At 36.7% G+C, this 14,553-nt stretch overlaps 1 protein-coding gene across 3 annotated transcripts in view; it reads right to left on the bottom strand.

Annotated features, from left to right (window-relative positions):
- Positions 1 to 1,394: 1,394 nt before the first annotated feature.
- Positions 1,395 to 14,553, bottom strand: part of DCUN1D4 (defective in cullin neddylation 1 domain containing 4) — a 42,311-nt gene continuing 29,152 nt past the window's right edge. For all 3 annotated transcript variants that reach the window (XM_053975975.1, XM_053975974.1, XM_053975976.1), the window contains 6 exons: positions 13,960 to 14,030; positions 12,368 to 12,459; positions 11,410 to 11,518; positions 6,430 to 6,534; positions 5,874 to 5,976; positions 1,395 to 5,763 (listed from right to left, as the gene is read on the bottom strand). In XM_053975975.1, coding sequence (XP_053831950.1) covers positions 5,708 to 5,763; positions 5,874 to 5,976; positions 6,430 to 6,534; positions 11,410 to 11,518; positions 12,368 to 12,459; positions 13,960 to 14,030 — 536 coding nt within the window. In that variant the 3' untranslated portion in view covers positions 1,395 to 5,707. The remainder of the gene's footprint in view (positions 5,764 to 5,873; positions 5,977 to 6,429; positions 6,535 to 11,409; positions 11,519 to 12,367; positions 12,460 to 13,959; positions 14,031 to 14,553) is intronic.

The following is a 14,553-nucleotide window of genomic DNA, read 5'->3' on the forward strand; positions in this document are numbered from 1 at the left end:
ACATCTACTTCAAGCAATATTTTAAGTCAAGGTTGGAAGCAATATCTGGAGGTCACCTAGTCCAACGATCCTGATCAAGCAAGGCCACCTAGAGCCAGTTGCTCAGGACCATGTTCAGATGGCTTTTGAGTATCTCTGAGGATAGACTCAGTAACAGTGCATGGAGATCCTCACAGAAAAAGAGCAGTTCCTGATGTTCAGATGGAGCCTCCTATGTTTCATTTAATGCCCACTGTCTCTGATCTTGTCACTGGGCACTGGCTGAAGAGTCTTTGTCTTCTTTACACCCTCTCTTCAGATATTTAAATACTTTAGGAAGACTTCCCACAGCACCTTCTCTCCTCCATGCTAAACAGCTGTAAGGCTTTCCTCATAGGAGAAAAGTTCCCATCCCTTCATTATCTTCGTGGCCCTTTACTGGACCCTCTCCAGAACATCACAGTATCTCTGGTACTGCAAAGTCCAGAACTGGACACAGAACTCAGGTGTGGCCTCACCAGTGCTGTGTAGGAGGGAATAGTCATCCCTCAGCCTGCTGGCAATACTTTGTCTGAATCAGACCAGGAACCACTCACCTTCTTCACAGCAAGGACTTGTTGGCTCGTCTCTGACTTGGTGTCCACCAGGACCCCCAGTCCCTTTTCTGCCAAGCTGCTTTCCAGCTGGGTGGCCCTCGGCAGATACTGGTGCAGGGAGTTGTTCCTCCCCAGCTGCAGGACTTTGCATTTCTCCTGGATGAAACTCATGTAGTTCCTTTCAACCCATTTCTCAAGCATGCTGAGATCCCTCTGGAAGGCAGTATGATCCTCTGGCTTATCATCCTTCAATTCCAGCTCTATCATATCAGCAAACTTGCTGAGAAGACCCTGTGCCCCATTCACCCAGGTCAATAATGAAGATGTTGAACAGGATGGGACCAGCTCTGACCCTGGGGGTACAGCACTAGTTACTGGTCTCCAGTTAGACTTTGCTCTGCAAAACCACCATTCTCTGGACCCTACCATTTTCAGTTTTCACCCATCTGCTCATCCAGTCCATACATCAACAGCTTTTCTATGAGGACCTTGTGGGTCAAAAGGCTGGACCAAGATGAGTGGGTAACAATTATGCTTCTGCAAAATTTTGTCTTGAGACATTTCTGCTCAAATTCACTTATTGTTGAAAACTTTTGTATTACAGTACTGTTTTACACCAACATGCTCCATTTGAACCATAACCTTTTTGAAACATGTACCTGTTCCCAACCGTTTTAAATACTGATTTGCTCCACTATTAGAAACCAGGGGGACAAGATTGTACACACAAATTCTCTGCTAATACTTGATAAAGGCTGCCTGCTAATGTATATTCAGATATGAGAATTTCTGAAGTATGAATCACAGAAAAATCTGAAGGCAGTTTCTGAAACCAACACAAATACTGTTTATTTGTGGGATGCCATTTTACAACAACACCAAGAAAAGACCTAAAAAATCAAGACCTTCTAAATCAACTGGATTTAACTCATGTTAGATGGCATAATAGTATTTTCATCATATTGTGAGTCAGAGGAGTTTAGCACATCTTATTTATGTAATATCCAAGTAACTAAGATGTAAAGCATTCACAGTTACAGGTTAACTGCTGTTCCTGCCACAGCAGTGTCAGTAGGTGCTATTTTGACACACGTACACATGCACACACACAGAGTGGGGGAGTGGGCAAGGATTTAAAAAATAAAAGCAAACAAACAAAAATAAGCTGAATTTTGGTCTCAATTACAGAAAACAAACCATTCCGTTTGTGGATAGATTCTGTATAGTTTTACAACAATATGAAAAGACAAAATGTAAGGCCTAGAAAGAGGTATCTTAGCAGCTACAAATCAAACCAGGGCAAAAGCTAACCTTTAAAGCTGCCTATATAGATTCCAAGAGTATCAAACAATTTCTTAGACTTGTGACTAAGGGTCAACAGAAATCTGGGAAAACCTTAGCACAACGAAGTCCATTTCTTGTCCTTCAAAATAGTAACTTGGGAACATTAACCAAGTCACAATAAGCTATAACTGATTTTGATTGTGTAAGCGTACTTCTAATGAAACAAAAGACACATGTTGGTGGTAAAATGGAAGAAACCTCTAAAGAATTAGAAATGGCTACACAAAGATAACCCAAGTAGTTATTGTAGCTTAAAGACAACCTTAAAGAGGTTTTAACTGAAAATTCAAGTACATAAATATTTTCAGTAATTTCTATGCTCTTTAGCTTGCTTTCCTTGGAAAAGATAAAAAGTGTAGAAACAACAGTAATAGAGAATTATGATAATACTTTAAATACTTTGTACCACTTTGCTTTAGAAGGAAATTTAATTCATGGCTGTTTTGGTTACTAATATTAAGAGAATCATTTAGGTTGAAAAAATCCTTAAGATTGAGTGCAAAGAGCTCCAAGTATTTGTCATCTATCAAAGAACATCAACTGCTATAGTCTCTGGACACTGTTTTCCTTTCACTAACTGTCTTTCCAATTTACATCTCCCAAATGCCAAAAATGAACTGTAGATTGATCATCAAGTTTCTGCTAGAAGTTCAGTAATAGCACACCAGTAACATTACCACAAGACCCATAAAACTTTTTCAGGAATGACCTCTCAGTAATGTACAAAACATGCTGTTTCCTGGGACAAGACACTATTTTTTACATTACTCTTCATAAGGGTTGGGATGGGATGGGAGCACACAATCAAACAAAAAAAAAATCTACATCAGCTATTTGATGGCATAATAAACAAAAAAAGCAAATGCCACACTTGTACTAAACACAAGATTAACTGAGTATGTTAGTTAAGTTTCCACAACTATTAAAAGTTTCTCCAATATACAAGAGCAGGCAATGTCAGGATCTTCTGCTTATCAACAAATATAGCAAAACCAACAGGATGGATAGCACAGGGAACCTCATCAAACCCACAGGTCCATTTTAGTCCATTTGTTCACTATAAATGTCAGTAAATCTGTTTCTACTAGCTTTAATTGAATCTGTGGTTTATTTTATGAAGATATATGTTTATGAACCTGCTGATGGTTACAGATTGATACTGTTTCAAAGGGAAGAAAAAATTTGCAGCATGCGATTCATTTCCAAATACATTCTTCCTTTTCATCACTCCCAATTACTTTTACCCAAATAAAAAAAAAATTGTTTGCTTACACAGCTCAGGTACTTTCTGAGGTTTCTTTCCTCATTTCATTGCTTTTAAGTAAATATTTTATTCTGATAAACATTTGCAAAACTGCCAACACCTGGCTGAACCAATTTCTGACAACCCTGTTATAGGAAAGCTATACCTGTAACAGTAAAAGATTAAAAGTGTCTTTGGTTCTTGCTGCCATTACTGGAAGCTCAGTTATCTGTGACATACAAAGCCTTTTATACAAACTTGTATTTGTTGCAGGATTCACACCAATTTGTGCTAAACAGTTTCCTCAAGTTAACAACTAGCTTAATGTTTTAAGAACAATTACACCTATTTCATGCAAAATCTTGGCAATCACAATTTGGCCTAATGTTAAAGGTCATATTGCTTCTAAGTTCATTCTTTGAAGAACTAAACCAGCAGCTCCCACTGGTATTTCATTACAGTAATACTATTGTAATATACACATTTACATCAGAAGTCTTAATAAAAAGTGTGTTTTCTTAAGAGGCTTATTGTAAACATTAAATATCACACTCCACTCAATTTCTTGTGCAAACTGGCATCAAACATGGAATTAAGTTTATGTGCATTAGTACATGAGAAAGCACTGACTATGTATGTTTTACCACTACTAACTTTAAAAAGCACTATTTAGTATTATGGAAATCCAAATGTAGCTATTTCACAGGAAAGGTAGCATTTTCTTCTTAGCATCATGAAATTCTAGGGTTTGTATATGCATGTATATTTACGTATATACAAATATACACAAACAGACACACAGTTTTGTCTTTGGCAGCTGAGCTTGAAAAACAAAAACCAAGACCAACAAACAGATCTGAACACAACTGACCACCTGTACCACGACAATTACAACCTCCTGGCCCAGAGCAGCAAACAAATGTGCTTCTGCTAAACTAAACTTAATCCTCAAATGAGTCAAGTCAATGGCAATTGTTCCTCACTTGATGGCAAGGACAGAACCTTCAACACAGAAGAAAATTTCACTTTCAACTTAAAATGCTTTCCTCCTGTTCCCCTGGATGGCATTCTAGGGAAATAACGAAACTGCCAATACGTTGTAAAATATTTCTACAGAAAAGTTATGTTATTTGTTGTTCCAAAACATCCATTGCCCCTTTGTTGTTAAATGCTGCATGAATCAATAACATTTTAATAAATCCTTAGGGATAAAAGTTTAATAGCACCTGATACTTTAAGGACTATTTATAAATATCAACACTAACATTAATAAAGAAGGGTACGGCAAAGACAACATGACAAAATTACAGAACTTAAACATTTTTCCATTCACTCATTTTTTCCCAAAATAATCACTAGAACCATCCCATACAGATAAAGAGATGAGTGAAACAGGCAGTGGTCCCTACTAAAAAGTACTGTCACTTAATGCTGGTGTCTTACATGCCTGTTGCCTGCAATGGACATTCTGCCAGGAAACTTTAATCCCCAACAGGAAAGAAAAAGCAATATTTTGACTATGCAACATCGTATTTTTTCTGATATCATATTTTTAAGTACTTAGAAACATGAAGCTGGAGGCCCTTGGAAAGACTAGTGTTACAAACAAACAAAAAAAAAAATCCCCGAAACCTTTATTATGTCTGTGCTAGGGGTGAGCGTATTTCATTCCCCAAACCCCTAATTTCTGCTAGAACTTTCAATGTCATTGGGTCACTAGATCACAACATAGACCAAACACTCTTGGTACACAAAAAATTAAAAGGAGTATGCCAAAGGCAATTTACAAAAGTCTAAAACCCATTTTTAGAAGGTATTTTAATTTGTTCATTTGTACCTGTAACGACTACTGCAGTTTTAACATTAAAAAGTCAGTACTTTTTTTTTTTCAAATGGAAATCATCTGTGGCATGTACAACTATTACAGTGTTTAAATATTTATATGTATATATATTTTTTAAGACACCAATGTTTCATTCCTATAAAGCATTAGGTCCGGTTTGGCAAATTCTGATGAAAGATATCACAGCATGTCTTCTCTTCTCAGAAATTGGCATCTCAAATAGTAACATTGAAACTGTAAATAGTTCTTCACATAACTATGTCCAGAGAGTCTGAAATGCTACATTTGAGACCAAAAGAAAAACAAAATAACTAAAGTTTCAACAGACATGTAAGTGATGATTAGAAATATGCCACAAAATTATTTTTACAATACATTTCTGCAGAAATAATTCCTAGGTGAAGCCTTTTTTTATACACATATACAAAATTTAGACAGCAATATACACATAATCACAGTGAAGACTCTGGCAAGTTCACCAATTTGTAGTGTAAATACAAAATGCAAAGCAGCCTTCAAAGAGAACAATGCTAAACAGCAAGCATAGCTAGCTTGTTAAATAGCAAACATCAAAAGTTCCTTGCCAAAGGGATGCAGTGCAAGAAAAGCAGCATGCACTTTGATACAAATAGCAGTTTATGGCTAATGGTTGACATAACTGTGGTAACAGTGACTCTTGAGTGGCTGTGCATAGTTAAACTCCTATGTCATCTGTTTTCCTTTATACCATTCCACAAACTCATCCAACAACACTGGCCCTGTGGAGAGATCAAATAACTGTATTTTACAAAATTTTGTAAAAGAACACTGATTGATTAAGCTCAGAGAAATAAATTATTTTAGAACATCAACATATGGTAGTACTTACAGGCTCCATCTTCATCATAGTTACTGAGGTCAAGGTTAATTGTTCTGCTGAATTCAAGAACATTACACCATTGGTCCTTATTGATAACTTTGTATTTTGATTGCTGCTTGAGGCAAGAAACAGAAATTACTGAAATGTATTTTCAGCTGTCTCAAACTCAGATTTTCTTACAGAAAATTTAAACTTTTTGGTGCCTTATTATTTTAATCTGTATTCCATCTAAATCTAAAAAGGATTAAATCAGTAAGTATTGAAACTAGTGTTGAATCATGCTTCTGATTGAGACATCTTTTAGAGGGCAAACATACAGCAATAAAATAAAGTGCAAAAGCAAATAAATAACATTCTATAGTTTGTTCTGCATTACACAAATCTTAACAGCATAGGAATTTTGGAAAAAGAAAGAAAGGAAAGATAACCAGTTGCATGTGCTGCTTTGGTGGTTACTATTTCCTAAATCAGAACACAGCATTCTTAGCTGTTCATTCTACCTCGAGTTAAAAGTATCAAAGAAGACCGATTAAAAACCCCCATAATTCTGTTTCCAATTCCATACCTCTAGAAACTGATGAAACACTGGAAAAAGGGACCATGCTTTTCCTAAAAGAAGGCCCAACATACACTTGGCAGTATTGATATCTAGGCTGCGCTGGTCCTTTTCCTGCATGAAAAAGCGAAAAAAGGAAAACAGAGCATGAATTCCAGATTTTTCACTTCCCTCACAGCTCACCCATGGACAAAATAAATTAACAAGTAAATAATACATAGCAGTATCTAACAGTGTTTTTTTAATAAAACACAACTTGCCACTAAAATTTCCTTCCTTACAGGTAATGGCTTGTTATATGGAGGTGTTGCCTTCTACAGATGTTCCCAATAAAAACATCACTGTTATGGCAGATGAGGCATAAGGTCATTTCTGACTTCAGACCTCCCTAGGAAGCAATGGCCATCACATCCCCAGCCACATTGGCATGTATCCTCTGCACAGCCACACCTCTCTGAATAGCAGTGCTGTACCCACCTCCTGCCCTATCATTACAACTACGTGGGCTGTCAATAGACACTCATTGCTAACTGACACCTCCTTCCCTACATGAGAGTGAGCCAAGGCAGGATCTTTGTTCTGGTATTCTAACTGACTACATGAAATTCAGATTAAATTATCAAATGAGCAGACAGAACATAGTACACTAGCACATTGAGACTCCCCTCTGGACTGTTCAGTTTTAGTTCAATGTAACAACAGCATTTTTAAGCTTAAGAACTGGGTTTTTTTTTTGTTGTTTCTGCTAAGTAAGAGCAGCAGCATCTGTACTCAGCAGCTTTGTTAATCAGTGGCAAATATTTAGTGCCATAACTTCTGCACATCTCAAAGTAACATGCATGTGTATGATTCCATTTTGTTAAGTAATTTATTCACCTACATTTGTTATCAAGAAATTAAACCAATTTTGCTGAGCAAGGAGATGTAAACTCCAACACTTTTATGCCTTGGTTTTAACCCTGAGCTACAAATTCACAAGTCAATGAAATCACAAAAAATAAACTTCCATATTAGCTAATGTAGACCTTGTTCTGTGTATGTATTCATAACACCAGACTGCAAAGTCTCAATTAAGAAAATACATGGTATCACAGAATCATGGAAGGGGCAAGGGACCACAGTGGGTCATCAGGTCCAACGCCCCTGCTCAAGCAGGGTCACCCTAGAGCACACGGCACAGGATTGCACACAAATGGTTCTCGACCATCTCCTTAGAGGGAGACTCCGCAACCTCTCGGGCAATCTGTTCCAGTGTGTGGTCACCTGCACAGCAAAGAAGCTCTCCCCCATATTCAGGTGGATCTTCCTGAGCATCACTTTCTGCTCACAGCCTCTTATCCTATTGCTTGGCACCACTGAGAAAAGCCTGGATCCATTCTCTGTCAGCACTGGTGCTGGGCACCAGTCAAGGGTGGATGGGAACTGACTGCTACCATAAACTGACTGTTTATCATCCTACTGTAAAACTTTCATACCTTCTTTCTGTGAGTTCTCACAGGCAGCTCCTCACAGCACTGACTCCTTTTCTCTTTCTTCTGCAGGGCTGGCTGACTTCTTTCTGTCCCTAGCAGCACATGCTAACCCTTACTGTCCCTAACATGAACACCTGACCCTCTCTGTCCCTAGCAGCACATGCTAACCCTTACTGTCCCTTGCATGACCACCTGATCCTTACTCCTCACAAGACAGCCGACTAACCCCAACCCCCTCTCGAGCAGCAAATCCACTCTTTCATAACACCCATCTTTACTGGACACAGATGTGACCTATTGAAGGCAAGGCTGTTCCTACTCTTTGGTAATTAGTACAGCTGCAACTCCTCAGAGGCAAGATTGCCTTCAGCACTATCGCTATTCTCTCACAATCCATCCTCCCACAATTCTCTGACACCCTCCCTGCAGACACTGATAGACACTGATAAGCTCCCATCCTTTAACCAACCTCACTGCCCTCCACTGGACCTGCTCCAGGAGCTCCATGTCTCTCCTGCCTGGAGGAGCCCAGAACTGGGCACAGCACTCCTGATGTGGCCTCACAGGGCTGAGTCAAGGGGCAGGATCACCTCCCTCAGCCTGCTGGCAATGTTCTTCCTAATGCACCCCAGGATACCACTGGCTTTCCTGGCCACAAGAGCAAACTGCTGACACATGGACAGCTTGCTGTCTACCAGGACATAAGCCACACAGGGATATTCTGGATGCAGGGACTGTCTAACAGATCATTACAAGACAGCTATGCCCTATGTTTCACCTGCAAAAATGCACTTTTATGTATTACAGAATATGCATCTTTATTAAAAATAACAAGCTCAAATCATAACTGAACTGTCTTCTATCACATAGGAAGGATGTGACAGAGCAAGATCCCAGTTCTCAGCCAACAACTGAATGCCCTAGTCACAAGGTTATGTTCATTCAATACTAAATACTCCTCAGTTCTACAATTGTATAGATAGAATTTAATGCAGATTTGTTTTGAAAGTAAAGTGGGGAGACCAGCAATTCTGAAAATATGAGAAACTGTTTTGCATTCTGGGCACTCAATTCAAGAGGGATTTAGAGAAAAAAAGTAAATTCCATGATGAACGAAGCTTTTAAATTAGTAATACAGATGAAAAAGAAACTTGCAAAGGCATTTTTGTAGTAGTATGATATAAAGCTTTCACTTATTTCCAACCTCAAAAAGTTCTAAAAACTAGTTCTCCTTCCAAAGCCCATCTACACTTCTGTCACAAATACCTTTCAAACAGAAATAATGCTGCTGTCAGAATACATTTTATTTTACCTACTGTTCATACTCTGAATTCTTCCCACACACTCAAGTATTAATGAAATCAGGCTCTATTGCCTTTACTTTGGCCACACTGGTTTTTCATGCCTTATATTGTTACATTTCTACATTCTCTCTCTCAGACTACTGATCAGAACAAATTGTTCAGATAAGCCCTTTCTACCCACCTCCAACTGCCTAATGGCACATCTGCCATGACTGATGATGCAATTGCATTCTTAGCATACATTCTAGACACTTACATTCCTTGGATACAATTGAAGGAATTTATTAACAAACTTTGTTTTATCTGAGTATTTGTTTTACACTAATGATAGACAGTCTTCCTGAGATTTTTTTCCCCCTAATATTTCACATTAAAGATTGATTTAAGCCATGTAATAGATGCATCTGTATGTTCTCAAACTTGGCAATAACAAGGGAAAACATAGATTGAAGAATGTCATTTGTGCTTAATATCAACATATGGTGTTATAAATTATTTCCTCAAATCTATGCTGACTTAAATGATGCGTGCCACATGAAACCTTGGTGACACATTTTTATTCACAAACTAACTTCAAATGCCAAATCAACAGACTCTTTAAAAAACATTTTCTCTTAAAACTTAGGAAGTTTAGACAAGTGGCTTTTTGCCATAGAGCACTCCCCTGAAATAATTATCCTTAGGACAAAAATTATACAATCTCCTGACTGTGAAACCATCAACTTTTTTCTAGCAATCACTTCAGTGATCCTGAAAAAAGTTATGCCCAGTTTAATGTGACATCTATAAATATATCTGCCTTTGTTCTTTTCTATTCTTACTGGATGCCATTTCCTATAGACTTTCCCCAAGTCTGTAGTATGGAAAGTTCAATAATCATATTAGCCAAATATTCCCCAGTTTATATGTCCTTGACTTCAAGTTCTATAATCTGCAGGGGCTTTTTGTCACAAATGAAGTCACAGCACCTGTGTCTCAGTGTTTAATTTTTTTGTTTTTGAGGCCACTCTTTGCCACACCAGTTTGGTACCTCTTGAAAAGAACACACACACTATCCACCTTTTAAGTATCTGCATGCACTTTGACAGGCCATCAGCTGGCACAGGTTTGCTTTCTATCCCAAATATTTCATCAGTATCTACAACTTCTTAGGCAATACCTTTGCATTTTACATTGAGCAAAACTAGCAGAATAAAGCTTCATGCCGCAAAGGAGGAATTAAGAGGTTGATATAACTTTTCTTCTCATACTAACTAATCCCATGCATTTTTTCTATCAACTGCACATTTCCTTGTTTAAAAGTGAACTACCATAAATCCAAATGCTGAGATGCAGAAAGCACTGAGGTACCAAAAGTCTGAGTTGCTATCAGAACTAAGAGGCTATCAGAATGAGAGACTATCAGAACTGCTATCAGTTCACTTCCTTCTTATTTTTCTCATGCTACTTTTTTTTTTTTGATGGAAATTTTCTTAGTATTTTTAGTTTTCGTGCACTGCAATCCAAGGTTCAGTTTTACTTTTTTATGTGAAACCTTCTGTACACTCCATGACATTAGCAGACAGATGTCAAAATTCTATTTCAAAATGTTATTTCAGAAAATAAAGTTCTCTTATTACTCCTTCAAGTATGAAGAGTCTTATGTATATTGGTTCCGTAACAGGTAAAATTTCATCAAAGCATGTTTTATAGCAGGAAGACTAATATCAGGGTATTATTTAATAAATACTGGAAACATCATTAAAGCCATTCCAACAATCTTCTGAATCAGTATTTATATAATATCTAGCATTTATCATGTTACCCATTTTTACCAACTATTGAAATGTGTGAAGTGTCTTCCTGTTTTAAATATGTTTATGCTCACAAAATTCAATGTAAAAAAAACCACAGCAATTATAAAGTCAGAGGAACTCAGTGATAAAGCTCCACTATACAATAGAATAGGGCCTAAATGATTTCCCTGAAGTCATAAAATACCTTGAAGCAGAGATGTAACCAAACATGTCACTAAACCACTAAGCATTACACATCCTTTATGCTTTTCTTTTCCAGTTTTGACATCTTGCATATACTGTTTTAGAACACAAATTGTTCCATTTGTTAGAAGCAATCTTGAGTGGTACCTTCAGAGAAACAAACTTAGAAGTATATGGTCTTTCAATTATTATTTATGACAGTAAAGTCTGTAATTTCAAATGCACAGTACTTACCCGTGCAAAGTCAAAGGCATATCTATAAATAAGTTTAAAATTGGTAGGCTCATTTAATAAAGATCTCAAGTAATCCAGAGAATTTCTCAATTTTTCTGTAGTATCACACCTACAAAACAAGCATCAAAGGAGTTTAGAGTCTGCATTCTTACTGAGATGTCTGATGTTCTAGGAAAGAATCTCTAACATGTATCCCATTAACCTGTTCAAAATACACCACTCTGTACAGAGGCACATTTTTGAGTATGTCTGCATAAAATGCCTTATTAATAAACCTGTAGTGTGAAACTAATTTGGATGAAGTAGCAAAGTCTTACACTGGGACTGGCTTTGTAAAAAATGCACTCTCTAACAGATAAAACTAAGAGCTTGTCCATGCATTGCAAACAAACATCAAATCAAAGCACTGAAAAATACTTCTAAAGTCTTGCTGAAACTATAGAACTTCCTATACAGTTTTAGTAATTCTCTTCTGGAAGGTAAGTCAAAACAGTTCACTCTTTCTCCAACTCTCTATGAAACATGACTATTCAACTTTATGTTATTTTTGCCATAAAATTAAAGCTCTTAATTGGAGAAAGCAACTCTTAGAAAGAGCAATGCAGACTTACAGAAAGGGTTTGTATTATTTAGTGTTTTAAATCACTCTAACAACATACCAATATCTAAAAGATAGGTGCAATCCAGCAACAAAGAGAGGGGACAGAAAGAGCATCAAACCTCATGACATTTCACTTTTATTGAGACTGCAGATCTTTTAATCCAATTGTATTTAAATGTGCAACGTCAAGTTGTCTCTAAGTGACCATATTATCATACATCAGGCCAAAAAGTTGTGACTTCTACTCCATGGCAGAGCTCTTTGCTTTAGGTGTTATGAGTTAAACACTAAAGTGTGTTTTTTCTGAAAAGCTGTGTTTACTATAACAAACTTAAAGAGAATTTTCAAGGCACTTACTGTAGTGATGTCATTCCTTTTAACCATTCTTGTAATGTAAAGTAGCCCATGTTTTGTGCATCCAACTTCCATGCTAGCACAAGCATAACTACCTGTTTTACAGAGAAAAAAATGGAGACTGAGAATTTAACAAAAAGATCAATGTGTTTCATAAATAACCACTGTTTAGCAGGATACAAATGCTTTTACTTGTACAAGTGGAAAGTTCAGAACTTTGCTGAATCCAAATGAAGAGAAGGTAACAGTGCAAATATATAGAGTGAACATCTACGCAAGTTATCAGTCATCTCATGAGCAATACAATGGGGAGAAGATGAGTTGGTGTGAAAGCTGCAGAAAAGGTTTCCCAAAGTAACTACAAAATTTCAGTATCGGTTTGACAAGCTACACCTGACATTTGTTAAACCCTCATCTCAATGAACATCAGCTGCAACCCATTAAATCAGTTATTTGAAAGCTAATAATGGTCCCACAATTCAGGCAGATGATAAGCAAATCTAGGTGAATTAACCTTAATACACATCAAAACACAGGCTGATACATAATACTTCAGTTTTGCCCAAAAGGAACCAGTCTTTTTCACATCTCACACAGAAGACCAAAGCAAAAAAGAATTCTGATAAAGCAATACAATAAGATTATTATCATCTTATTTATCAACTTAAGAAACCACTTTTTACAAATATGTGAAAGAAAAACTTGCAGGATAACTGACCCTGCCAACCTGGAGAAAAAAATAATCAAGTCATTTAAATTTGCAACTCAGCCATTAACTAGCTACAGTTAGTGCAGCTCTATACAGCTTATAATGTGAAATCAGAATACCTGCTTATACCTCCAAATGTCTGCATAAATCACAACATTTATTATTATCCTAAACTCTGAAATTAGCCAATTACATCTCACTTTCCAGTACATCTTTCAAAGCACAATTCTCATTTACTTATATGATGCTCCATGAATTCTGCAAAAGACAGGACTTACAAATGCATTTAAAGATCAAAAATTAGGCACTAGGAAAAAGCCTGTAAAATGCACAATTGTTTTTTAGGTTTTATTTATTTATATATATATATATAATTACACACACCTCACAGAATATGTATCTGTAAATGTATTTATATTCCTTATTTGTTTTTTGAAATGTATAATGGTAGTGCCACTACTGCCCGTAATATTTGAAATCTCTTTCTGTCCTAGAAAAGCCAAAGGAAACACTACTAGTTTGTTAGTTGATATATTAAATCTTGAATGTTGTCTCATTGTTTCAGAAAAAGACAATCATCAGCTTTTTTTTTTTTTTTTTTTTTAAGATCTCTCTTTTTCTGGAGAGACTGAAGGTTGGTAGTATTAAAGTGAAAGAGAAGGGGCAGCAGTGAACACAAATTGAGGTTTTACAGGTTGACAGTCTGGGGTTTAAAATAATGACAAGTTGTTCCCAAATGCATTTCAAAACCTCTCTGGTTCATATTTCTTGTATTTTTTTAAACTCTCAAGAATTTTTTAATTCTTGGTGGAAAAGCAAGAACTATAAGACTAGCTCATGTACACCATAGCAGATGATGCATTTTTAAAATGGATTCCGAACTTACATTTTCTGGTTCAACTCCAATGTCTTCACAAAATTTCTCCATACCTTCTGGCCCTACAATGTCATCCGTGCCTGCAAACAAAATGTATTTTACTCATCTCTAAGAATTAAAATAGCCTGTCCTTTACAGCACAAAAGAAGTGCAATCATATAGTGCAAACTAACTTCCATACAGTTTGTTTGTTTTGGCATGAAATAAATATTTCCACACTTACTATCAGATTTGGATACACTTAAATCTTTATCTCACCTTTGAAAACAGAGAAACGGTAAAACAACTTTTCATCCCTGCCAATCTTTCTACTCATTTACTGAGATAATCTTGGAAGTGTAAATTAGTAAGATTTTTTCATAATGCACTTAAGACTAACAGAACACCCACATAGTATTACCACACTTAAATGAGTGGACGATGGCTAGTGAAACTCATTCCCTGGCTGGAATCTCTACTTTATCCCAAGATCAAATCCCAAAAACATTATGTACAGCTATAGAGGATACAAGGCAGTATCATTCCCAGAATCTCATTCCTCATTGTCTCATATACTATCTTTATATTATGCTATCCTGCTTATTCGTATTGCTACACCACGGT

This window comes from Vidua macroura, chromosome 4 (assembly GCF_024509145.1).
Source record: "Vidua macroura isolate BioBank_ID:100142 chromosome 4, ASM2450914v1, whole genome shotgun sequence".
NCBI lineage: Eukaryota > Metazoa > Chordata > Aves > Passeriformes > Viduidae > Vidua > Vidua macroura.